At 37.0% G+C, this 27,530-nt stretch overlaps 1 protein-coding gene across 10 annotated transcripts; it reads right to left on the bottom strand.

The window, feature by feature from the left end:
• On the bottom strand, positions 1-27,000 carry MS4A13 (membrane spanning 4-domains A13). 10 transcript variants are annotated; one of them, XR_011384461.1, is made up of 11 exons: positions 26,687-26,999; positions 26,188-26,276; positions 23,785-23,906; positions 21,389-21,529; positions 18,652-18,707; positions 17,041-17,089; positions 15,981-16,100; positions 13,069-13,168; positions 9,632-9,727; positions 5,941-6,066; positions 1-186 (listed from the first exon to the last, which is right to left on the bottom strand). XR_011384461.1 is itself a non-coding variant. In XM_070064092.1 (10 exons), exons 5-10 carry the CDS (start codon positions 21,515-21,517, stop codon positions 127-129), a joined length of 510 nt encoding a protein of 169 aa, XP_069920193.1. In that variant the 5' UTR covers positions 21,518-21,529; positions 23,125-23,277; positions 23,785-23,906; positions 26,188-26,276; positions 26,687-27,000; the 3' UTR covers positions 1-126. The 10 variants fall into 10 exon arrangements, 7 of the variants coding, with proteins under 7 accessions (XP_069920193.1, XP_069920151.1, XP_069920158.1 ...); XR_011384460.1 differs by lacking the exon at positions 13,069-13,168 and having other exon boundaries at positions 26,687-26,997; XM_070064092.1 differs by lacking the exons at positions 5,941-6,066; positions 13,069-13,168 and adding an exon at positions 23,125-23,277 and having other exon boundaries at positions 26,687-27,000.
• Between the last annotated feature and the right edge of the window lie 530 nt (positions 27,001-27,530).

The raw sequence follows: 27,530 nt of genomic DNA on the forward strand, positions 1-27,530 counted from the left end.
TGACTTATTTTGTTATTTTATTTTGCACAAAGCCTGTGGGCTTTGTGACAGCTTTTTTATACTGAAGTATCATTAGTGTCCACAGCAGGTATCAGCACCAGCCAAAATCTTGCATTTTTAAGGTCTTTAAAAAGTGCTCTCAACTTCCTCTGTAACAGGCGTAGGATGTTCTTCTCGTTTCTGACTCTGGAAAAAAATTAAACTCTTACAAATCATATCTTATTTCCTAAAATCATGTAATAGTTACTTTGTAAATATATTAGCAATACTGATGTTCATACAGTACGATCTTAAAGTGCCATTTATCTATTTCTGTTCCATTTCCACTTAAACATACTTTAAGTCCAATTGGATCATGTATAACTTTTTTATAGTAAAAATATTCATGGTATTCTTAACATAAACTAAAGCCTGCAGCTCAAGTACTCTACCCACTTCAGACATTTAGAAATAATCCCTTCATTTTCTCCAAGGTGTCATTTTGACTTTTAGGTAATCAATTATTTTTCTTCCTACTTTTAGCAACTAAGACTGCATTTCCTAAACACAATAGATTAGTTTTATTTTGCCTGGTTTTAAAGTTTATACAAATGGAATAAGAATTATGCATTAAGCCTTCTTATACTCTAGTTTCAAGATTAATTCATGGTTTGGGTGGAATAGTTTCTTTTAATTGTCATATAGAATTTTTTCAGAGGAATATACCCAATTTATTCACTCAACTACTTGTGTTCTTTCCATTCTGGAACTATTATGAATAATAGTGCAATATACCTCTAAATTCTTAGTTATCTTATTGCAACCATTGCTGCTAGATATACACCAATCATAGCATATACACACCCTAACTTTTATTAGATAAATGATCAAAAAGTTTTTAAAGTTTTTGCAATAATTTATGTTCCAACTGGGACAGAGTTTTGTTTTTGTCTGTAGTCTTTACCATCACTTGGAATTGTCAATATTTTGAAATTTATTTATACTGTTTGGCACTTAATATCTCACTATAGGTTTTAGATTACTTAAACATTAAAGGCATTGAAACAAGATTGTCCATCTGCTGTTAATTTCTCAAATACTCACAATAGCAGGGGCTGGGCCAGATCAAGGCCAGGAGCCTCAAATTCAATCTGGGCCTCCCACTAGTGACAGGGACCCAAGTATTTGAGCTCAAGTACTCCAATATGGGACGTGGGTGTCCCAAGTGTTTTCTTAAACACTGCATCAAATGCCTACCCTTCACTATAATTTTTGCTTTAATATTACTGAAATAGTTGGAATTATGTCAAGATTTTACTATGTATTTTCTATGTTTCACGTTCCTCTTTTGCCTTTTTAGAATAGATACCTTGTGTCAATTTCTTTAATTTTTACATCTGAGTTCTCTTACTCATCAAATATGCTTCTTAATTCATCAAAATCTGTTTTAGATGGATGCCACTTCCAGGAAAAATATAGCAAGTTTATTCCCATAAGTTTCTCTCCTCACTCCTTTTTTTGCTAATACCCCCCCAACACGATATACATCTGTGTTATATATTCAACAAAACAGTGTCACAATAATTGCCTTTGTAATTTTATTTTTTAAAATTTAAGAGAAAAAGGAAACATGTATCTATTGAGAAGGGATTGGCAAATATGATACATGCACGGAGGAGTCCAAGACGGCAGATTAGCGACAGGTTAGACTACTATTTCATGTAGTCTGTTCTAGGCTACATGAGAATAGTAAATAAATAAATAAATTTAAAAAGTGGAGAAAGTGCATTCTCAGGAGAGAGTTGGAGGGAAAACTGCAGTGGAGATTCTGCAGACAGAGGAGAGAGGCCATGGATCTGTGTGGAAGGTGCGGCTGTGCAGCAACAGAACAGACATAACAAATGACCCCAGTAGCCCTGAGCCAGAGAAAGCACCAGCTTTGGAGAGCAAGGGAAGATCAGACTGCAGTGGCTCTTGTCACGGGTGATATAGCTATAGGAAGAGACTAGTCTACATTGTCTTTGAGACTGGCCTATAGCCCTGAGGGGAACAAGGTACCTACTCACCCAGACAAAAAGAAAAGGGGCACATTTCTCTCCCCCACTCTCTGCCACAATGGCACCTGCAACTGGCTGAGAGAGAGCAGGTGCCATTCTGGACATAAGTAGGTAGTAGCTGCTGTGGGTCGTGTGTGCACACAGCAACTTGCAGCAAAAATTCCATCTTGTCAGCAGAGATGGGATGCAGTGGTTCCACTGCACACACCTGGCAACAGGCTGGGAGAAGGAGCAAGTCTGGCATTAGTACTGCCTGCCAAGACCCTTGTATGCATCCATACACTGTGAAATGTGATGTGCCTCCAGCCTCTCAGTATACCACAGGCTCTGAGGATCCGGGGCTCAATCTGCCTAGACAGAGCACCCACAGGCAGCAGCCTCTGGAAACCTCTCAGCCTCTCTGTGGATGGCATAGTCAAGTGCGGCGGAGTGGATCCTCTGTACCCAAGACTGTGAAAGCCCTGAATGTTGAGACTGAGGGAACACTGTGATGGCATGATGGGATTCAGGCTGTAGCTGAGTCTCTGGGCAATCACTGTAAGAGGTTCCACATGCTCAGAGCTCCCTGAATGCCTGGGTGGGTTACCATGGTGGGATCCAAGCCAACACTGAGGGCTGCACAGATCCTTTGTGCAGTTCATATGGAATCATGAATGTTACACCCACTGAGGGCTAGTACCTGGGTGTTAATCACCTTGGAAGAGAGGAGGTTAGGGTGTGATCACATAAGCAGAAGTGACCATTCCACCCCTAGTCTTTTGTTAAAAAGAGAAAATTCATCACATCCAGCTTGAGTGTCACTCTGGATATTCAGCCCACACTGGATCACTGACCAGAGCTCTCTGGCCACACTCAGCACATACCTCTGGATATTCACTGAAAGAGCAGACATTCCACCAAGCCACAGAGGCATAAATCAAAGATATAAGACATCAGAGGAAAAAAAATCCAAGTATCTCCACAAATGCCTAAAAATAAATGCAGAAATTCAAGAAACAAGAATAAGGAAGACAACACGACCCAATCAAAGAAATACAACATTTCAATGTTAGAATATGAAAGACAATTAAATACTGAAAATGGAATTCAAAAGATTAATCATAGGATTACTCAAAAGCAATCAGAATCAAATCCACAAATTAAAGAAATCTATACATGACATGAATATATTTCTCATGAAATTGAGATTTTAAAGAAATCAAAAATGAAATATTAGAAATGAAGAATTCAATAGATCAAATAAAAAATGCAGTGGAAACTTCAACAACAAACTTGGTGAGGTAGAAGAAAGAATATCTGAGCTAGAAGACAAATCTTTGGAAATTTTTCAATCCAACCAAAAAATAAAAGAAGAAATTATAAAAATTAAAAACAGTGTTGGAAATTTAAGGGATACTATCAAAAGATCCAACTTAGGTCTTAGGAGTTTTGAAGATGTGGAAAGAAAGAATGGATTAGAAGACCTATCTAGTGAAATAATTATAGAAAACTTTCAAATTTAGAGAAAGGGCTGTCCGAGTACAGGAAGCACACAGGAACTTCAAATAGACATGACCAGAAAAGATCTTCACCACAACACATTCTGGTCAAACTTTCCACAGCAAAACATAAAGAAAAGTTTCTAAAATGTGCACAAGAGAAAGACCAGATTACTTTCAGAGTATCTCCAATTAGACTCACAACTGACTTCTTATCAGAAACTCTTCAGGCTAGGAGAAAATGGAGAGACATAGTCCAAATCTTAAAAGGAAAAAAAAAAACCTGTTAACCCAGAATATTGTACCATGCAGAGCTCTAATTTATGAATGAAGGTTTTGAAACAAATAGAAATTGGAAGAAGTTGTCACCACTTGTCCAGCCTTAAAAAAGATGCTTAAGGATGTGCTACACACAGAAAGACAAATGAACAAATGTGAAGGCAGAAAATCTCCCGGTAAAAGTACAAAAGAAATACAAAGTAAACAATAGGAATATTTATGGAAAGTTTTCAAGGCCATGTTGTTATTTATCAAGAGTCATCTTGAATGTTAATGGCCTCAACACTCCAGTTATAAGATACAGACTGACTGCATGGATTAAAAAGTAAGACCCATCTATTTACTGCCTACAAAAAACACACCTCATCAACAAAGATACATGCAGACTGAAAGGATAGAAAAAGATATTCCACAATAATGGAAAACAAAAAAGAGCAGGTGTAGCCATCCTAAAATCAGACAAAAATAGACTTTACACAAAAACTCTTAAAGGAGTCAAAAGTCACAAGGCTAAGAGTGAAGTTGATAGCAATTGGTGCCTAGATCAAAAAATTGGAAAGCCATCAAAGAAATGAGCTATCAGTGCATCTCAAGGACCTAGAAAAACAACAAACCAAATCCCAAATTAGTAGGAGGAAATAATGAAAGAGAGAAAAGAACAAAATTTAAGCCAAAAAATTACAAAGGATCAGTGAAATAAGAGCATTTTTTTAAATAAACAGAATTAGTACACTATTGGCACAACTAACTAAATAAGGAGGGATAAGACCAAGGGCCGGCACTGTGGCACAGTGGGTTAACGCCCTGGCCTGAAGTGCTGGCATTCCATATGGGCACCGGTTCTAATCCCAGCTGCTCCACTTCTGATCCAGCTCTCTGCTATGGCCTGGGAAAGCAGCAGAAGATGGCCCAAGTCCTTGGGCCCCTGAACCCACATGGGAAGCCTGGAAGAAGCTCCTGGCTTCGGATCGGTGCAGTTCCGGCAGTTGCAGCCAACTGGGGAGTAAACTAGCAGATGGAAGACCTCTCTCTCTCTCTGCCTCTCCTCTCTCTGTGTAACTCTTTCAATTAAATAAATAAATCTTTTTTTTTTAAAGAGGGATAAGACCCAAATCCAGGAAATCAGAGGGCTGGCACTCTGCCATAGCAGGTAAAGTCACCATCTGCAGTGACGGCATCCCTTATGGGTGTCTGTTTGAGTCCTGGCTCCTCCACTTCCAATCCAGCTCTCTGCTATAGCCTGGGAAAGCAGCAGAAGATGGTCAAGAACTTGGGCCCCTGCACCGTATGGGAGACCCAGAAAAAGCTCCTGGTTCTGGATTGGCACAGTTCCAGCTGTTTCCGCCACACAAGGAGTGAACCAGTGGATGGAAGACCTCTCTCTTTATCTCTGCCTCTGCTTCTCTGTAACTGTGACATTCAAATAAATAAATAAGTCTTAAAAAAAAAGAAAACCAAAGATGAAAAAGGATATGTAACAACGGATACCACAGAAATAAAGAGAACCAACAGGAATTTCTACAAGCTTTATGGCAACAAATCAATAAATCTAGAAATGGAAAGAATGCTGGACAATTAAAATCTACCAAAATTGAAAACCTAAACAGATGAATAACTAAGATGGAGACTGAATAAGTAAAAAAGACCCTCACAACAAAGAAAAGCCCAGTACTAGATTGCTTCAATGCTGAATTCTACCAGACACTTAAAGAAGGACTAATTCCAATTCTTCTCAAGCTATTCAAAATGATTAAAAATGAAGGGAATTCTCACAAACTCATTCTACGTAGCCAGTGGCACCTTAATTCGTAAACCAGAAACGATACAACAAAAAGAACTATAGACCAATATCCCTGATGAACACAGTTGTAAAAATCCTCAACAAAATATTACATAATCAAATCCAACAACACATCAGAAATATCATTCACCAGATCAAGTTGAATTTATCTCCAGTATGCAGGGATAGTTCAACATATGCAAATCAATTAGTGTAATATATTACATTAACACAATGGAGAATAAAAACCATATGATTATCTCAATAGATGCAGGAATCCATTTGATAAAATTTCATGAAAAAACCTTTAGCAATTTGGGAGTAGAAGGAACATTCCTCAACACAATCAAGGCATTTTATAACATACCCACAGCCAGCATCTTATCGAATGGGGAAAAGGTGGAAGCCTTTACACTAAGATCCAGAACCAGACAAAGATATCCACTTTCATCGCTTCCATTCAAAATAGTCCTCCAAGTTTTAGCTAGAGCTACTGGGCAAGAAAAAGAAATCAAAGGGATACAAATTAGACAGAAGGAAGTCAAATTATCCCTATTTGCAGATGACATGATTCTATAAAAAGGGGAACCAAAGGACTCTACTAAGAGACTATTGGAACTCCTAAAAGAGTTTGGTAAAGTTTCAGGATATAAAGTTAACATACAAAAATTAACAGCCTTTGTATACACAGATGATACTATGCTGAGAAACAACTTCTAATACTAATCTCATGCAAAATAGCTACAGAAAAAAATTAAATAATTTAGAACACATTTAAGGAAGGATGTTAAAGAGCTCCATAATGAAAATTTCAAAAAGTTAAAGAAATGGAATACACAGAAAAATGGAAAAATCTTTCCTGATTGTGGATTGGAAAAATTAATATCAAAATGTCCATTCTGCTGAAAGCAATTTACAAATTCAATGAGCTCCCAATCAAAATACCAACAACATTCTTTACAGATCTAGAAAATGATGCTAAAATTCATATGAAAACACAAGACATCCCAAATAGCTAAAGAAATCTTATACAAGAAGAACATAGCCAGAAGCATCACAACACCAGATTTTAAGACATACTACAAGGCAGTTATAATCAAAACAGACTGGTACTGGCAGAAAAAAAGACATGTATACCAATGGAATTCAGTAGAAACTCCAGAAATCAATCCACATATCTACAACCAACTTATCTTTGACAAAGGAGTTAAAATCAAGCCCTGAAGCAAGGAGTCTCTTCAACAAATGGTCCTGGGAAAATTGGATTTCAACATAAAAAAGCATGAAACAAGATCCCTACCTTATATCTTATACCAAAAATGGATTTAGGTTCTAAATCTATGAGCATCAAATTACTAAATACCATCAAATTACTAAAAGAGAACAGTAGGGGAACTTTGTAGGATATTGGCATAGGCAGACTTCTTGGAAAGACCCTATATGCATAAGGAATAAAAGTAAAACTAGATACATGAAATTAAATGAAGCTGAGACGCTTCTACTTTGCAAAGGAAACAGCTAAGTGAAGAGGCAACTGACAGAATGAGAGAAAATATTTGCAAACTGTGAAACTGATAGAGAATTAATATCCAGAATGTAGAAAGTGCTCAAGAATCTCAACAACAAAACAATCAAGTTAAGAAATGGGTAATGGACTAGAACACCATTTTTCTGAGGAGGAAACTCAACTGGCCAACAGACACATGAAAGAATGCTTAGGATCACTAGCCAACAGGGAAATGCAAATCAAAACCACAATGAGGTTTTACCTCACCCCAGAAATCAACATATAGAAATCAATAAACAACAACATACAGAAATCAACAAACAATAGACGCTGGTGAGGATGTGGGGAAAAAGGTACTTTATTCCACTGTTGGTAGGAATGTAAACTGGTGCAGTCATTGAGGAAGACAGTATAGAGATACCTCATAAAGCTGAAAATAGATCTATCATATGATCCAGCAATCCCACTCTTGGGAATTTATCCAAAGGAACTGAAATCAGCATATGAAAATGTAATCTCTACCCCCATGTTTATTGCAGCCCAATTCACAATAGCTAAGATATGGAATCAATCCAGATGTCCATGACTAGATAAAAAAATTGCGGCATATATATAATATGGAATACTACTCAGCTGTAAAAAGAATGAAGTCCTGCCTTTTGCAAAAAAATTGGATGCAACTGGAAACCATTATACTTGGTGAAATAAGCCAGTCCCAAAAAGAGAAATTAAGATATGTTTTCCCGATCTGTGGTAATAGAATGTCAAAAATGTATAGGAGTGAAATTGATATTTTTGAGATTCAGCAATTATTTACAGCCCTTGTCTCTGTTGAGGAACAATGTTTTTTTCTTCTGTTTGTGGAACTCTTTACATAGTGTTGGGATGCTCATGAATATAAAGGATACAGAGTAGATCATTGTAAAAATTGAGAGGGAATAAGAGAGGAAGGAGGAAAAAAGGAGGGATCATGGGCTGGAGGGAGGTTATGGTATGAAATATCACTATATTCCTAAATCTGTATATATGAATTATATGAAATTTGTTTAAATACTTAGCATCCTTGTCATGGAAATCTCTATGTTGAACTCCAAATAAAATTAGTCCTCTCAAGCAGGGAGGCTGTTTGTCTTTACAGTCTAATGCACCAAAGTGGCATAATAGAACTTGGGAGGGTGAAGGAACCAGAGTAGCCCTAAACTAACATTTCAGAAATTTTCACTTTTCCTAATGAGTTCCACTAGACTTTCTTAAGCATTTACTAATTTGGTTAATTTCCAGATTCTTAAAGTTTTCCTATTGATAATTTTAACCAGTTTACCATTTCTCTTAAGGTATACTCACCATGTCCTTACTCATCCATTCTGGATGTCCCATTCATTTCCTATTTTTTAAAATATTTTTTCATATAATCTCATAATTGTCTGCAAGTTATAGTTCCTGCTCAGAGTGCTCTTCCTTGACCATCCTATTTCAAATAATCTTTGTCTTATCTACTTGTTTTATTTTACTTCATAAAAATTTCCATTTCCTACATTGTATTTATTTTCTCTTCCACTAAAACTACAAACTCCCTGATGGTAGTGTTCTTGTTGTCTACTATAATGCCTAGTAGAACCCTCATAAATATTTGAGAAAAAAAAAATGTTAGCTATACAGTTATAAGCTTGTGCCAAATTAATGTTATTCAAATGAACACTTATTGTAAACTTTTACAGCTCTTTTGTGACGTTATTAAAATTGACTCTGCAATTATACTTCCAGGAATCAGCCATCTGAAGTGGGAGCGGGGGAGGTTTTTTTTAATTTTCTGCAAAGGGCCATCTAGATGTTTATAACATCATTTTGTAGGCCATACAAATTTACTAACTTAAGAATTAGCCTGCTATATAAATTTGCTGAATTTCAAGTCCCACATGTGGCTGCCTTGGCAGGGCCAGGCCAAATGATTTCATGGGCCTCATATGGCTCATGGGTTGGAAACTCTTTACCCTGAATCCTAAAGAACTAGTATTCTAGTAAGCAAAAATATTTTTATTGGAATGTTCCCTAGATTATTTATAATTTAGGAAAAAAACCCTGGAAATAAAGCTAAAATTAACAGTAATTAAAGAATGCTAAGTGTCAAGAAAAATAAGCTATTAAAACACCATATTTCCATATTGTAACAGAAGATATTAAGATACTTTCAGAAATATGAGAAATAATATAATGTATTATTATGGAATTAGTAAAAAATCTGTGTCCATATTGCATCTGTTTTTGTGTAGATTTCGATTTATGGGTTAGATGAGGACTTATATTAGGAGATAATCACTTTTGGGTATGTTTTTAACTTTTTATTTATGATTTACTTTGTAATTTTATTTAAATTCAATTATATTTCATTTATTTTGTAATATTTTTCCCTATTTATAAGATAAAGAAAAAATAAGGAAATATTATAATTACATTTTCATTAGTTCCAAACATATTGTACCAGTGCATTTAATCTCTTCCAAGTATGCTTTCTAGAAATCAACATCCTTTGACTTGCCAGATTAACACTTACCAAATGTGAGCAGCTGCAGACTGCATACACAAATGCAGTAACAAATTCCAAGGGGTAAGAGAACAATAAAACACGAGAAACTTCCCTCCCAAGTTTCTGTAGCCAGAAAACAGGAAGAAATCTTATATTATTACCTTCAGTAAGGGCAAAAATACTCATTTAGTAAGAGCTCCTAATAGGAGAGTCAAGGAAAGAAAATACATATAAACTTTTTTCACTATTTGATTTTCCTAAGCATATCTACTTCTCTGCTTTCTACTTCATTTGTCCTAGTTTTCACTCCTCAATTCATCATTTAAGGCTTCCAACCTGGAGATTTATATTCCACATTCTTAAATATTCTTCCAACATTTTATTCTCATTTATTAGTGTTCCTGACACAACCATCTAAACTTTTTAATCTGTAAGATTTGAAACACCTAATGTGGCTTCCAAGTTTTTTTAATCATGCAATTCATATATATTAAAATGGCTATTAATTATATACTTAACTGTGGGGAGCAACCCGGACTAGACTGAGTTACTGGAATTAAGACTTATTCTATGCATCTGCTCTCCCACAATATGGCGCTGGGAGAGGAGGAAACAGCTTCTACACAGCTGCCTCCAGTTCAACCAATAAACTGTAGGACTTGCTCCTGATTGGAGGAGAGCAGCGTACTCGGCGTGTGGGCAGCCGAGTTGGGATTGGCGGAGGAGGACTATAAAGGAGGAGAGAGACGGCATGCACCAGGGAACATCTATGGGGAACATCTAAGGGGAACATCTAGCTGAAGGAACACCTGTGCAGCCCCCGAGAAAGCCGGCCGGCGGTGTGCCGCTCCCCTGCGGAAGTGGGGAATGTGGCCAGGGGGAACTGACCTTCCACGGAGGTGGAAGGGATAGTAGCCAACCCGGGAAGAACCAGCAGTAAACCCGGGGAGGGCCGAGCAGACGAAAGAACAGCGCAGGGTCCTGTGTCGTTCCTCCACGAAGAGGGGGAGCGACACTTAACCTTACACAAATAGTGATAAAAATCTCACATAAATATTACTATAATATATAGAATGATGAGTAAATTCAAAAAGTTCAAAGAATATTTCATTTGGAAGTATAAAATGACTGATTGTTGGGACAAATGAAAGCAGATCTGCTCTGTATCTGTCATACAGATATTTCAAATATATATGTAAATTGGTGAGACTTATGAACAATATTGGTGCTCATCCTAAAAATGCTATGCTAGCTCTGAATAAATAGACAGATACTCAGAGTAACAATTCTCTGGTATGGTCTCTATTTCTTTTGGCTTATTTAATGTCTTTTGTATTCCACAATCTGTTAGGTGGTAGGAATTTGATGAACGTATAGTGACATAAAAACTTCTTGCTTTCTTAGTTTATAATCAAGTAAAAAAGGTAACACAGGGGCTGACATTATGGCACAGCATGTTAAGCTGCTGCTTGGAACACTGGCATCCCATATAGGAGCACAGGTTTAAGTCCTGTCTATGTTTCCTGTCCAGTTCCCTGCTAATGCACCTGGAAAAGCAGCAGAGGACTGGCCCAAGGGCTTGGACCCCTGCCATCCGTGTGGCAGATGGAGATCCTGGCCCCTAGCTTTGGCCTGCCCAGCCCTGGGCATTGCAGCTGTTTGGGATGAATCAGTGAATAGGAGAACTCTTTCTAACTCTATCTCCCTCTTTTTCTGATGTTTTACCTTTCAAATACATAAATCTTAAAAAAGGATAGGTAATATAAGTTAATACATGATGAAGCTGAAGTGGATAAAAACTTGCTTGATGATTATAAGGAGGTTCACTCTAAGAACTTCTTATCCAGGAAGATTTCCTAACAATATAGGACATTTGAAATAAGGGAAGAACTGAGAAAAATGTATGGGGGATGCAACATTCAAGGCAGTTTTAAATTTTTATTTACTTGTTTCTTTGTAAACTATCTGTATTAAAAAGAATTTAATAACACAAATTAAAAGTGAGGGGAGGGGCTGGCAATGTGGAGCAGGTTAATCTTCCACCTGCAGTACCAGCATTCCATGTGGGCACGGGTTCTAGTTTCAGCTGCTCCACTTCTGATCCAGCTCTCTGCTATGGCCTGGGAAAGCAGTGGAATATGGTCCAGGCCATTGGGCCCCTGCACCCACAGGGGAGACCTGGAAGTAGCTCCTGGCTCCTGGCTTTGGATCGGTGCAACTCCGACCAGCCATTGGTGGCCATTTGGGGAGTGAACCAAAGGATGGAAGACCTTTCTCTGTCTCTCCCTCTCACTGTCTGTAACTCTACCTCTCAAATAAATAAAATCTTTAAAAAAAAAAAGTGTGGGGAAATAATTAATAAATGGAGACATAAAATAGAACCAATAATAAAAGTAAAATAAATACAATGACCTATGATCTGCTAATGTAAACAAAAAAAACTGTATTCAAGAAACATGTTTAGAGGAAATGAAAACAAATTCTAAATATAGCATTTATTCGAAATATATGAAGGACAAGACTTCAGACTTAACATGCTGTGCCACAATGCTGGACCCAATATTTTCTCCATTTTACACATATGGAAACTGAAGAAATTAAGAAACTTCTTCAAGGAGTTACACACAGTGGATGAGTATCGAGGCTAGTATTTGAGCAAATGCAGTCTGGTTCCGGAGTCTCCACTACTAAATTTTTTGCTATATTAGCAGTATATTTTAGAGGTATGTAACTTTGAGGATAGCTGGTCCTACCTGGAAATACTGAAAAACTTATGAATTTGTGGATTTAGTCAAACCCCTTGCTTACGTTAAAGAAGTTGGCCTAAGACAATCTTGAAAAATGTAGGTATATAATCCTATAAAGTCACTAGGAAAGGATTGTGGGTCACAAGTTTAAGTCTAAATGCAAGTTAATTTTTATGTAACTAATCATAGCAAACAAAGTTAAAACTTGTGACTTAGGAAGATTAACTATAAAACTTATATTGAATTCAGATAAGGCAAATCCAGTGCAAAATGGTTTGTAATACTGATTGCAAAATGCAGGTCTTGGCAATTATGCCATATTATCTTCTTTTTTTTTCTTGATATTATCACCTCCTTTATTTTCACATTTAGTTTTGATAATCATATTGCAGTTAGAAGAACACATCTTATTACACACATCTTCTTATTACAAATGCTTGCCTAAGGCAAGGGACATGCCACAATGCTGCTGTTTTACTTTAAAATACTGAAACAAGAAACTTATGTTTTTATGACAACACAGTTAATACATTTTAAAGAGGTACTTGCTCTAATCTTCTAAAATTATTGCTGTGAATATGTGGATCATATTTCACAGTTTGGAAAACAATTCTGGTGCATATATTGGAATATTGGAATAAAATAGTGAGTCCAAAGGTGAGTATCTGTAATTTACTGTGCAAATACAAAACTCCCCAATGCCTGGTGATTACTTACCTAGGAACTCTTGAAATCCATCTGTCCACCTAAATATCTAATAAATCTTCATTTATTGTTTGGAGAGCTGGCTTGAACTTATCCCTCTATTGGATGGTTTCTGCCATGAGTTACGCAAGAGGTCAACACAAGGGTTATATGACACTTCCATTGCTATTGCTGCTCTTCTCAAAATGGGGATGGACATAACTTGCGTGGTCAGAGTTGTGAGCTTTAGTGGGGGGTGTGATGGGTTCACTGACACCTGGCTCATAATCCATCCCTCGTTTCTTTACTTAAGTTAAGATCTCTATCCTATTCAAATTCCTGACTCTTCTCTGATCCTGCCATGGCCCTCCAGTGAGTTTATTCTGCAAACAAGGGAACCTCATTCTCAAAATTTCAAGACTTTGTCCCTCTATCTCAGACCACACAGGCAATCATGTCACAAATAAATAGGTCACAAAGCCATATTCCTTGAAATAGAAAATGAACTTGAAAATACCAAAGAACTAGTTCGGCATCATGGAGTAGCTGGTCCTTATATGTTTTCTTGGAATGGCTGCTACTATACTGGTAATCATCACACATCTCTTCCAGCAGGTGTTGCTCACCCTAGAATTGGAAATGTGGATTCCATGAGTAGTCCTTGTTAGAGTCTGACTATTCCATGCGATCCACTTTCCTGCTAATGTGCATCCTGAGGCAGCAGATGATAGTTCAAGTATTTGAGTCTCCTCCATATCCATGGTAGATGCAAATGCAGGTTTTGGATGCTGGCTTTAGCCTGGCCTAGCCACAGCTGTTGCAAGCCCTTGGGGAGTGAGCCAGCAGATGGGAAGATCTTTCTCTATGTCTCTGCCTTTTTCTGTGTCTCTCTCTGTAACTCTGCTTTTTTCTAGCAAACACTGTTGATGAGTCACTTTGCAGCTAGGCTCTATTTGCTCCCTGTTGCCAGGATCAACCCTTTGCGTTATTGGATCTCATCTGGTCCCATGCTGGAGTCAATAACTAATAATAACTTTATCCCTTCTGCAGGTGACAGCCATCATCTCCAAGCATCAAGCCAACATTACCTCACTAGGAATTGTACTTCTGTAGAAATCTGACAGGCACTAGGCACAAAGTTTTGTCTTCATGATGCTTATGCTTGTTCCACTTCACACACATTCATGCATCCAGCAATGTATGCAACATCAGTTTGAACCTTGCTGCTGATTCTGTTCACACATTAAATACATATCTTCTTTATCTCCTTTCTTGTCAGTGAATACTTGAGTCTATTTCTCAGGAAGACGATGAGAGGGAGACATCCCTTAGGTTGTGGGGACCCAGTCTCAGAGCTGCTGACTCCTTACACAAATGGCAGTTACTGACTTGCCATAAAATACCATTTCCTTGTGGCATCAAAGTGCTTATAGGTAGCTAATGCCACAGCAGGAAGAGAAGGGACTCTCAGCAGCCACAGGTTTAGCTCATCACAAGCAGCTCTGGGGTGGGTGTACAGTGGTCACTGCCCTCCTTGCTAATGTGGGAGGATTAGAGCACATGAAGAATACACCCCAGACTCCTGGGCTAGCTCACCAATTTTGTTACTGAACAAATAATCCGGCTCTTGGAGCTTGCCACGTCCATAGTCAATTCATCAGAGATGAGTACAGGCCAGAGGAAAAGGTTTATTTTAAGAAGGCAGCAGTCTCGAGGAAAGATGGCTCTCTCTCCAAATAAGCTCTTTTCCCACCACATTATCTTAAACTGATGATTAAAATTAAAACTGCTATATTCCTAAAGCTGTACCTATGAAATTTGTATTCATCAAATAAAAGCTTTCTTAAAAAAAGTGTCCTAAATAACTTGAAACAATTATATACTTAATAAATCTTCTCTTCCACTTCTTTGTCCCAAAAATTAGAATTGAAGGTTGATAGACTGAGCTTGCAGGGCAACTAGAGAATTTTCTTTTAATTTATAGAGAAAATCTGTTACTTGTTTATTTAAATCATCATTCATTATACATAACCAATTTTGGACATTAGTGTATTTTCTTTTAACATGGTTTCACTGCCTTCCAGGTTTCTCTTCTCCAGGCATGGATTCTTTCCACTGGTGGTCCTTGTTATAACACATTGCAAGCAAAGAGAAGTATGCAGAAGAGGAACAGGAAGTTTATCCCTTTAACTACAATGACTCTTATTATCTTGTTACTTGTTTTTCTATTGGTCAAACAAAAAGGTCCACTCCAATCCATCCTCATTTTAAGCGGGAGATTTTCATAAGCACTGTTAGTCTTCTACAGCACTAATATTCTGCGATTCTAAATTTAAGGCTAACACAGTGAAATAAATCAATGTGTTATCAATAAACACATTCATATTTAATTACATAATCTTATCTTAGTAAGAAATATAGTTATTTCTGTTGGACAAAGTGATTGGCTATTAAATAAAATGGAAGTAATATAGATTTACATACATTTAGAATTTAATAAAGAACTTAAAGTAAAATTCATGTAAATGCAGATAGGCTGTTTACGAAAAGTTCTATGTTAAACCAGACATTATTACATCTCTACAGTTTGAACTGTATGTGTCAATAATAAAATTCTTTTCTTACTTTTTGGCAATGGTTTTGTGGTCTAGGATTATACTTTTCTTCCTTTCAATAAGAGAATCATCAGTGACTCTATGCTTAATACATAGACATTTATCACTACAGACCTCAAATTTTTTACTTGCTTTAACTGGGTAAGTGAGGAATTCAAGCGGTTTATTAATATTTACTGAAAGAAATCACACCTTAGAATTACTTCGGAATTAAAAATTTCAATTAAGAGCTCACTACTAAATCAAATAATTCTGTGAGAACCAATAAAAGCCTCATTTTATCTCCCAAGGTTTTAAAATTAAGATGTTCCTATAGAATTGGCCACTTACCGCTTGTCCATAATTCCTATATGACACAGACTTAAACTTAGACAACTCAATAAATATCAGAACTACTGCAATAATTGCCGTAATTATGGAGAAGATGTTCACGACCAATGCAGATATAATCTGAAAAGGATACATAGGGTAAATTTATTATATTCAGAATCACCTCATGAGTTAAATAGTTTGTATTACAGAAAAAAATCACTTAAAACTCAGATCTAGATTTTGAGACTTTGGTAGTGTTGGTATGCTTGCCATTTATGTAAAATATTTTTCTGGCTTGCACAAAACCCAATTAATCTAGAGGGAATATTAAAATATCAGGTCAATAAGAATCAATTTTGCACTTGGTTCCAAAAATGTTATTTTTCATAATTTTATGAGTCAATTGGAAGAAAGTCTGTAAGAATTGACTTGAATTGAACAAATGGAATTCTACCACAAAAAGGAAAAGAAAATGACTGCTTATATAAATAAAACCATTTAGGAATTAATGTTTTAATCTTGGTTTTATTATATGGAGGAGATCTATTAATATCTCTGAATGTCAGGTATTTTTAAGCTATACAACTGCAAAACAAGACTAATTACTTTTAAGAAATTTTTTAATTCTAATAATCTTAAGATTTTTTTTCTCTAAACTAACTTTCAAACTATAGAACAGATAGATCTTTGTTATGAATGAATTCTCTACTTTGTTACAGGATACAATCCTGTTACCAAGCTTGAAATTTCAGAAAATGAAGTTTTACAGAAGTATAGTATCTATATATAAAGACATTAGGCCATACTAAACTTTTATTATCATAAAATTAATAGAATCTTACAATATAGACTAATGCAAAATTATATTTAAATTTAGAAATCTCTAAATAAAGTAATTATGATTTTAACTAATATATTTGTTTATGTTAAATTATTTGCTTCTGCAATCTCACTTAATTTCTTCATTTATTTTCAGGTAGGGTTGATTTTTTCACTGTTAAGAGATACTATCTCTTCAATAAAATCTATTGTTGAGCCCTGTGACAAGTGATTTCTAGAGATATTCCAAATATTTTACCTTACCAGGCCTCGAGTTGGATGATTTGTTGATCTTATTATGATAGCTCCTGAAATGATAAACTGGACATAAAAGCATTTATAAACTGGACATAAAAGCATTTATAAAAACTCATTGATAATGCTTGTAAAATTAAATATATTTTAAAAGCTTCTTTTAAGGCAATAATTTTTAGAATGCTATGAATAACAAAATATAAAAAAATTACAATAGAAGGGACCAGGACAAGATTTTGTCTTGAATTGAGATATCTTAACCAAAAGGTAACAGTTTTTGAAAGGTAAAAGTACAGTCACTGCTAACAGAAATATACAAGGGATAGTGGGCAGAATTCAGTTTGTGACAAATGTGAAAGATAGCAGAAGCCATCCCAAACTAGGAAGTTTGCTTCTTTATGTATTCTACTACATATACATATAAATCATTTGATTACTTATAATGCTATTCTTCCTAGTGAGATGGTACCACTGATTATAGTTACTGTGTACATATGACGTGGAAAAAGTGGTCTATGTCTATTCTACATTGTGATTATACAAATATATATCTTAAGACTTTAGTCATTAAAGAAACAGCTGCTATTCATGCATTAATCCTTTTTTTTTAAAGAGTTTCCATTATTTTGTGTCAGGAAGCCCATTTCCAAGGAATGTAGAAAAATGCCATATTATTTGAAGGTGGGCTGCACAATTCTCTTGAAATATTTCTTACCTCCTTTAGTGGTTTTGGGAAAGGCTAATTTTTGAAAAAATCAGAATTCATGCTATGTATCATAGGTAGGAAGGTCAATCGTGATGCTTATAAATTCTGCAAAGGTAACTTTAAATCTACATGTTTGTACTTCATTCTTAATCAAAGGCTGGGTTTTCTAAGGAGATACACAGTAAAGGTCAAAACTATCTCAGTATAAAAATGAAACTATCTTATGCATACAGTGCTAACTAGATTATCGAACCACACAGGTACAAGATGTCTTTCAAAGTTTATAACATAAATGAGAATTTTTACATTGAACTTCATGTAATTAAAATTTAAATAATTTATTCTGGGAGTTAAATATGCTATTTTTATGATATAAACATAAAAGACATGCCTGGATTTTGTCTGACAATGCACTATTTTTCTGTCGTTTTCAAGGCAATGCTCTGTGAGATAGTACATCACTATGAACCAATCATCATTTATCTGGGTTTGTCTGAAAATTCATTATTTTTCTCCTATTTTTTCTTAAGGCAATCCTTTGACATTTATAAGCCAGTGTATGTATAAAGGCAGAGGATCCCCTAGATGTAACTGCTTCCTCCAGTGATCACTTTCTCTCACTAGAGCTTATTGTTTCCTGCAGTCCTCAGACTATTTGTTCCAAGCATGGGTTTAGTAATTTCTTTGCTCCTTTCAGCTAGTTCCAACCACTTTCTCCTCTAACTCTGAATAAAATGTCTTCAGATTCTATCACCTACTACCCCTCAAAGTTGAAGTAATCTATTGACTTCTTGGCCATCTCTTTCCAGATGAGTTTCTCATTCATTCTCTCTTCCTCTCTCCTCTACCCCATATCCATCACTTATTCCTTGACAATTTCAATACAGACATATATGATCTTTCTAATACCTTGGGCTAGTGGCTGTTTGGGTTTTTCTTCTCCAGTCTTTTTTGATACAAACATCCTTTATTGGTTACCATGTGAAATGGAAGAAAGGAGGGGATATGACAGCTCCTGAGGCTGTGTCCACGGACTTGGTCACCAACCTCCAGAGAAAGTGTGTTCTCCAATCTTTTACTCCAATCTATCTTAGTCACCGATTTCCATATTCATCTTCTTGTCTTTGTTATACCTTTAAAAATTCCAATTTCAAGTATCCCCAAAATGAAATTTCCCATCTGCTATTTTTCTAGCATACACCCTCTAGTATTAAAATTCTAACAATATTTTGACCTTTATCTGGATCTATAATCTGAGATTCTCATTTCCATGTTAAATTCTTCTCTCCTTCATCAGCTTACATTCGATAGTTAATCATTACAATCATACCCACTCTCAACTTCTTGTACCTTGCTTGTTTTATTACACTTTCACAATTAAACCAATCCTGCTTAATGTAGTTTTCTTCCTATTGCATGCCTGTACCCCTGCAGCAGAGCACGGCCTGAGAAAGACACAATCAATTTTGCAATACAATCATGTTCCTAAATGCTTTTTTAAAAGATTTTATTTATTTGAAAGGCACAGTTACAGAAGAAGGGAGGAAGGGAGGGAGTGGAGGGGAATGGGGAGAGGGAGGGGAGGGCAGAGTAGCGGGGAGAAGGAAAGAGGGAGAGACAGAGATGTAGGGAGAGAGGGAGAGAAGAAAAGAAGAGAGGGGGAGAGGGAGAGAGAGAATAAGAATGAGAATGAGAATGACTAAATCTTCCATCCACTGGTTCACTCCCTAAATGGCCACAATGGCCAAGGGCTGGGCCTGGCCGAAGCCAGGAGCTTCCTGCAAGTCTCGAATATGAATGCAGGGCCCAAGAACTTGAGCTATCCTCCAATGCTTTCCCAGGCACATTAGCAGGGAGCTGGATCAGATGTGGAGCAGCTAGGACTCAAACTGGTGCCCATACTGGATGCTGGCATTGCAGGCAGTAGCTCAACCTGTTATGCCACAACATCATTCACCCATTTTCCTAAATGTTAAGTGAGTACTTAATATTATATGAAAATCAGACTCTTTTTTTAAATGGCTATTTCATATCTGCTCTACTAAGCCAATCCACTTGCTCAGCCTCACTTTCAAATCATATATATATATATATATATATATATATATAATTTTTTTGTCAGGCAGAGTTAGACAGTGAGACAGAGAGGAAGGTCTTCCTTCCATTGGTTCACCTCCCAAATGGCTGCCATGGCCAGCGTGCTGCGCCGATCTGAAGCCAGGAGTCAGGTGCCTCCTCCTGGTCTCCCATGCGGGTGCAGGGCCCAAGCACTTGGGCCATCCTCCACTGCTTCCCGGGCCACAGTAGAGAGCTTGACTGGAAGAGGAGCCACCGGGACAGAATCCGGCACCCCAACCGGGACTAGAACCGGGACTAGTGCCGGCACTGCAGGAGGAGGATTAGCTGAGTGAGTTCCGGCGCAGGCTCAGATCATAATCTTGATTCTAATTCACAAAGATACTTGAATCTATTGGAAGAAAGCATTCACAATTTCCCAAACTCCTATTAACACTTGTACTTTCTCTCTTACTCTGCCTTTCTCTTTTACCTTACCTTAACACTATTTACATTAAAGCTGATAATTTGTTGTTGTGAAAGGCTATCTTGCGCATTGTAGGATGTTTAGCAGCATTCTTGACTTCTGCCCAGTAGGACACACACCCTTAAATGTAAAAATCCAAAGTAACTCCTGACATTTTGAAATGTCCTCTAAGGGGCAAAATCACCTTTAGTTGAAAACCACAGTCAGAGATACATTGCTCATGTTCCTAGCCATTTGTGCACTACAATTCATCCTCCTCTCTTGCCTATACAAATTCATGATTGCAGTAATCCTGCCCTGCTTCCATTTATCTCATGTCATCAATTTTCTTTCTTTTGGTTTAGTCCCCTCAACAGAAGGCATGGCACTCTTTATTTCTGCTTATAGAGAATCAAATAAGCCAACCCTCTCCTGACCCAAATTTCCCCAGCAATCACTGCCTTTCTCTGCATCATATTATAGTCGTGTGTTGTCTCTAATTCTTCTCTTCCTATTATTCCTTAAACCAACTTCAGTAAGGTGTTTGCTTCACCATTCTACTGAACATGTTTGTTACCTTTACTACTGACTTCCATACTGCTAAATCCAATGGTCAGTTCTTAGCCCTCATATTATTTGACAACTGAATACAGCTGATTTTCCCTATTTCTTGTAATATTTTCTTCACTTAAGCTTCCAGGTGGCATATTCTTCAGTTTTTCCTTCTACATAATGGCTCTCTTGAAACCACAAAAAGGTGTAGGTAATGCCAAATTTAGAAAACGAGTATTGAATTCTTGCGTAACAAATGTTAGGTGAAGAACTTACATACAAAAATTAACTATGCTGCAGAAATTATGGTTAAGATTCTTTAAGTCTTCCACATATATAGGGGACAATCCACTCTATGTTTGTCATTTATTCCTACAGTTGCATGTTTATTCCTATTGCCACACATTAGTACAGTTTTGTTGAAAAGGAATCTGACTTCAAATAAATCACAAACATGAAATTTAGTTACATAATTCTTCTGAAAATCTTGTTGATAAGCTGTTCCCTATCTTCTAATATTTGTATGAATATCACTTACTGAATGATTAAATCAATATAAATGTTTCTACTCACGAAAACTCCCCATAAAGCACATCCTGTTTTGTAAGTTATGGGTTCATATGTTCCAAAGACTCCTTTGATTTGTCCCATATACAAAACCAAAAGGAAATGCCACATCAAAACCTGAAAGATGCCAATCATAATCTGGATAGCCTATGAGAAGAGAATGTTATTATTACTGAGAGAATGTAATTTAAAACACTATTCCAGTATTGTTAAATATAAGAGACATTCAATAGCTTAAAAAAAGATGACAGTAAAATACCAGTGTATTTAACCATGTATTTCCTGGACTGATTAACTCAAAAAGAAGCCCCTAGCCAGGAAGGACTGAGGCTTATGAAACAGGAATCAGCCATACTTAGAGCAATAAACTGCTCAATGGTAGCACTTCTGGCCAATTCTCTCATAAGAAACTTGATAACTTGATTCTATTATTGGCTATCCTTTCAACCTATCAAGTAATGCCATGAGAAGAGCATACTATGGGTCCCGAGCACACTAAAGGTTTCTAATTTACAGTGCAGGAAGCCATATATTCAACGTTTTCTTACAAATCTATAATTTATTGAGTCAATCATCTTTAACTTTCAAAAATCTACCTTCTCTTTCAAGGATTACATGGAGTAAAACTTCATAAGCATGCTGGAGTTTGGTATAATTCAGCACGGCAATACAAAGGATACCCAAGATGAATTTGCTTTACACTAGGTCTTTGCATTGGATAGTGGATGTGTTACAGAAGGGGACAATTATTATTCAACTAGAATTTGTAAAAAGATAATTATAAATCCAGTAATTTCTAAATTTATATGAGAACTGCTTTTTCATATCTAGAATCTAGAATTCTTTTTCTTGTAAGCATTAATAGGAAATTATTAAATGTTTTAGAATTCTGAGTGTTTGATAAGTAAGTAGTCTATGAAACACAATGCAACTGGCTAATTGGTTTTTTTAAAGATTTATTTATTTGAAAGGCACAGTAGGAGAGGCAAAGAGAGAGACAGAGAAAGGTCTTCCATTTATTGGTTCACTCCCCAGATTGCTACAGCTGGAGCTGCACTGATCTGAAGCCAGGAGCCAGGAACTTCTTGCAGATCTCCCATTCAGGAGCAGGAGCCCAAGGACTTGGGCTATCTTCTACTGCTTTCCCAGGCCATGGCAGAGACCAGGATTGGAAGTGGAGCAGCAGGGACACCAATTGGCGCCCATATGGGATGCTGACACTGCAGACCAGGGCTTTAACCCGCTGCACCACAGTGCTGGCCCCCAAGAAGTTCCTTTTTTAAAGAAAAGATTTGTGTTTTGGTGATGCTCTTAGAATTTTTATAAATTTAAAATTAAGGTTTCCCACTGCATCAGATTTGTAAGGATGGTATTATTTCAGAGGTTTTTTTTGGATTTGATTGGGGGTGATATTCTGTACTAGACTGCAACATGTTCAAGGACTCTTACCATACCATTTTTGGAACACCAGCCTCTAATACGGTGCCCAGCATAGAGCAGGCACCCAATGAGAACCTTGTGTAGAAGCATACTGTTACCAAGAATTCTAATTACATACCACTTTTCCAACAAGTAAAAGAAGTGGGCTTGAAAGAGTCTTTTTGATATGACTAGATATTATTCGATATAAAGCTCAAATATCTAAATAGCCAAATGTCAGAATGTGAAATACGAGATAGGTTTTCTTAATTAAAAATTATTCTTAATCTAAATTCAATGAATAAATTCCAGGTCAGACTTACCTTTTTTCATCTAAAAAAGTACAAAGGATTGTGATATAAACATGATTCTGAGAAGATTCAGTTTCATTCTATGCCCAAAGTGTTCTATGAACCTCAAGGAGATTAAGAACTTCAGCTGAATAGTGAGGTAAAAGATTTAGACAATTTTTCTGCCTGGTATCCAAATTCAAAGAAAAAGTTAGAGTCAGAGGAAAAATTTTCTCCTCTTCAGAAGTGAAGGTGCATAATCCTCATTATTCTTTGGTGTTTATTAAGAGAGCTGAACAAATTATAACCTTACATGTTTATAACAGAAGAGATATATTTATAAAACTTTTGCATATACATCTATATAATAACTAATAGATCACTTACAGTCTCTTTAAAAGTAAAAAAAAAATTAAAAAATCATAGGTATTCGTCTTCTTTTACCCTTTATTTGGAATTCTCTATTACCTTGAGTGTGTTGGTTTAGTCAGTACACATATCTATGTAAAAAATCTATGCATATATTATGCAAAAGGGCATGAAATTGTTCAAAATTTGTAAATGACAACATTAAAAACTAAACTTTTACCTTTTTGATTTAGTCAAATCTGCCCCTTTCTAGATACAAGAATATATTTTTAAAAATGAAATCCTTTATGATCTTGAAGTTACTCTAAGTGAAATTTTACTTACCCCTAAAACAAGACTATCTGCTGTAGAGATTTTTGAACTCCCACATACACATGCCATATTATCAGCATTTCCTCAAGATGAATTTGTCTTTAAACTTTGTTGTTATCTTTATTAGAAAGTTTCTACAAAACAATACAAAACACATACATATGGTTCTCTCAAAAGAAAATACACAAGTCTGATTCTTTTCTTATTGTTTGGCAACCATTTTCCCAAACTCAGAAGCAACTGTTTTCTTTTCTCCATGCTTTACTTTTAGGTGCATTAACTTTTTTTAGTATCTCCTACCTATCTGAAAAGTCTCTCCATGACTAAATGAAAATAGATTTTATGGATATTATTTCTTAGTAGTAAATAGTGTCTCTAGAAGATAAAATGTAAGGAGCACCTATGGAACAGTAATAGAGAATTTTCAGTAATTCATGTGCAATTCATAATCAATTCAATTGGTTTCCAATCCCAAATTTTCATTAAAAATAAATTCGTAAATTCACCAAAATCAAGCTTATATTTTTTCCTTATATAGTACTTGCTATCTTGTTATTATATGAACATAACCCTTTCTCTTTCAGTCAACTTATCAAAGTTGCTTCTGCAACCTCAAAGGTAGTCTCCTGTTCTCCTCCCCTATCCCACCCCTGTTATTTCTGCATTTCTTCCTGGTATTTAAGAGAATTTTCCTGTTATAAGATAAAAATCTGGGTAATAATTATATCCCTTTATCAGACTGTATTCCTCTGTAGATCTGAAATTTTATTTCTATTATGTCACGTACATGTCAGTAACACGAATGATGCCACTTGACTTTATTTTTATAGAAAATTTCATTTAATAAATATAAATTTCAAAAGTACAACTTATGGATTATAGCGGTTCTTCCCCCCATAACAACCCTCTTACTTGCAAACCCTCCCATCTCCTACTTCCTCTCCCATCCCATTCTTCATTAAGATTCATTTTTTATTGTCTTTATATACAGAAGATCAACTCTATACTGAGTAAAAATTTCAACAGTTTGCACCCACACAGACACAAAGTATAAAGTACTGTTTGAAGATTGGTTTTACCGTTAATTCTAATAGTACAACATATTAAGGACAGAGGTCCTACATAGGGAGCAAGTTCAGTGAGTCCTGTTGTTGATTTAACAATTGACACTCTAATTTATGACATCAGTAATCACCTGAGGCTCTTGTCATGAGCTGCCAAGGCTATGGAAACCTATTGAGTTCACAAACTCCGACCTTATTTAGACAAGGCCATAGTCAAAGTGGAAGTTCTCTCCTCCCTTCAGAGAAAGGTACCTCCTTCTTTGATGGCCCTTCTTTCCAGCGAAATCTCACTCACAGAGATCTTTCATTTAGGTCATTTTTTGCCACAGTGTCTTGGCTTTCCATGCCTGAGATACTCTCATAGGGTTTTTAGCCAGATCCGAATACCTCAAGGGCTGATTCTGAAGCCAGAGTGCTGTTTCACCTGACTTAATTTTAAACGTTTAGTCTTTCAGAAAGGAAGAAGTCAGACTAAATAATCTCTTATCCTATGAACTCTTTAAATATAATGACTTGATTATTTCAATAAGTCTTTAGTTTCTAAAATTTTATTTTCTCAATGTCTGTTAACACTCTGAAGCACAGAGACAGAAAAAACTAGGTTGAGTATACAAGGGATACGATAGTAAAAGACAACATGTAACTGAAGTAAGATTTATACATTTAAATGCCATCTTTAACAAATATCAAAGGGTTTTTAATCTATAGGCAACCCACGTTAATCACTGTCATGATTCAATAAAAAGTCATAGAATTACAGAATTCTTGTAGATGAAGAATATCCATGTCAAACTGCTGTTACTTGTCACTTTCCAGAATACGGGAAAATAACTCCTATATTTATAAAAGTTCCTTTGGCAGCCCTAGTTTAACAGTGGAATCACAAAATGACTTGGGGAGAATATTTAGCATCACTATAACCCCCACCAAAGCCACCCCAAGTATTCAAAAATATTAATTAGAAAAAAAGGATTCTATGTATATATTTTAAGTCTTCAGTGATGGATAAAATAAAGCAATTCTGGTTTTTTTTTTTTTTTTTTTTTTGACAGGCAGAGTTAGAGACAGAGAGAAAGGTCTTCCTTTTCCGTTGGTTCACCTCTCAAATGGCCACAAAATAAAGCAATTCTATAATATATTCTTAGAATAACTGGAATTTTTTAAATCATTCTACATTTGGTGACTCTTCAACCTTCTTAAGCATCCTGTTTTTGTAAAAGGAAAAAACGTAAATAAAGTCAACCATTTACTTTACTTTCTGGTAGTTCCTATCATGAATCCAAAAGCAGCTGCAGCATAAGTATCCCGAGTCTTATTCCCAACTCCACTCTCACCCCCTAATCATGCTTACACAGTAGTTCTGGAAGAGAGAGGTCCAAGTCCAGAAACTACTTCTCTATCTTCAGCAGAGACGCAATCCCTCCCTGTCTTCGGATGAAGCTAAAATAAAGGAAAATAATTACATAAAATTACGCCTCAATTCTTTAGCAGGACTCCCAAAGCCCTTCACGAACTGCTCCCTGTGCACCTGAACCTCATCCCGGCAACCCCTCGGACTGCAGCAGCTCCAGCTGTAACTTTCTTTGGGAAGCCAGCTCTGACGCCTCAATCTGTGATACTCCTTTCTCCGTGTCTTCCTTTGACTTTTAGGACCGGCTCCAAGTCATTGTCAACTTCATAGGTCAAGGAATTCCATTCTGGCTGCCCAGGCCCAGTCCTCGACTCGGGCCCCGAAGCTCAGTACCTGATTACCTCCAGAAAGGTGGGTGACTGTACAGGAGGGTCACGACCCCTGAGCCCCTTTGTGGGTTCTGACACTCCAGACAGCTCGTACGCAGAACCACAGTTACCTCGCATTTTCCTTGTTCAAGGTCACCAGGAAGATTCTGTTCGCCCTCTCAGGTCCAGGCCTGTGGCTGTGGGGGTCCACCTCACGGGCTGGCCACTCTAACCCAGAGCACACAGTCAGGGTCCTCACGCGAGCACCTGGACCTGGCTGAAGAGGCAGATTTCGGTTGGCGGTGCCCGCCCTCAGCGCCAAGTCTCTAGACCCTACCGAACGGCCATCACAGCTGTAGTAGGGAGCCCAGAACCAGCCGGCCCTCAAGCACTTCCGGAGGGTCTCCAACGGCAGCGCGACGTGGTCCCAGCACGCCTGCGCAACTACTGGGGGCGGGGCAGAGGGAGGCGCATGCGCAGACTCACTAGAGCCACGTCCCTTGTGGTGGCGCAAGTCGCGGCTCAGGTTTGGCGCCGCTGGCAGCGGCTCTCTGAGGCTGGCCTTTCGTCGAGGTGACCTGGACCACGTTAGAGCAGTCAGTCCTTCGCCTTCTCTGGCCTCGCAAATACACCTTAGAAGCTGTCAGTGTGAAAAAGGCAAGTAGCCGACTTAATGATGACTTATTTTTCTTTCAACATAAGTAACAAAAGAAGGAAACATTAATGGAGAGAATTTGGCAAGCTGCCTGAATGACTTTTTGATGCACCTGCTGAGATGCTGAGATGGGTATTCCGTGTGCTGAGGACGGTATGTTTACGAGGAGAAATAAGAAGCAGAGGTAGCCGCTAGGAAGGTCCCGAAGAGTCCAGTCTGAAGGGATGAATGAGGAGGTGGAAAAACAAAACAAAACAGACCTCAAGTGAGCAGTGTATACTCTCGCAAGTGCAGCTCCCTCCTCCTGTTCCGAGCCGTCA

This window comes from Oryctolagus cuniculus, chromosome 1, assembly GCF_964237555.1.
Source record: "Oryctolagus cuniculus chromosome 1, mOryCun1.1, whole genome shotgun sequence".
In the NCBI taxonomy this organism is placed as follows: Eukaryota; Metazoa; Chordata; class Mammalia; order Lagomorpha; family Leporidae; genus Oryctolagus; species Oryctolagus cuniculus.

Bases quoted from the DNA above. Each gene is read 5' to 3' on its own strand.
- MS4A13 (XM_070064068.1), bottom strand. From the start codon at position 23,841: ATGGCATGTGTATGTGGGAGTTCAAAAATCTCTACAGCAGATAGTCTT. The intron at 21,530-23,784 runs GTAAGTAAAATT...CTCTTCTCATAG, and splicing joins CAGATAGTCTTGTTTTAGGG to GCTATCCAGATTATGATTGG. The intron at 16,101-17,040 runs GTAAAATATTTG...TATCCTTTTCAG, and splicing joins CCAACTCGAGGCCTGGTAAG to ATTATATCTGCATTGGTCGT.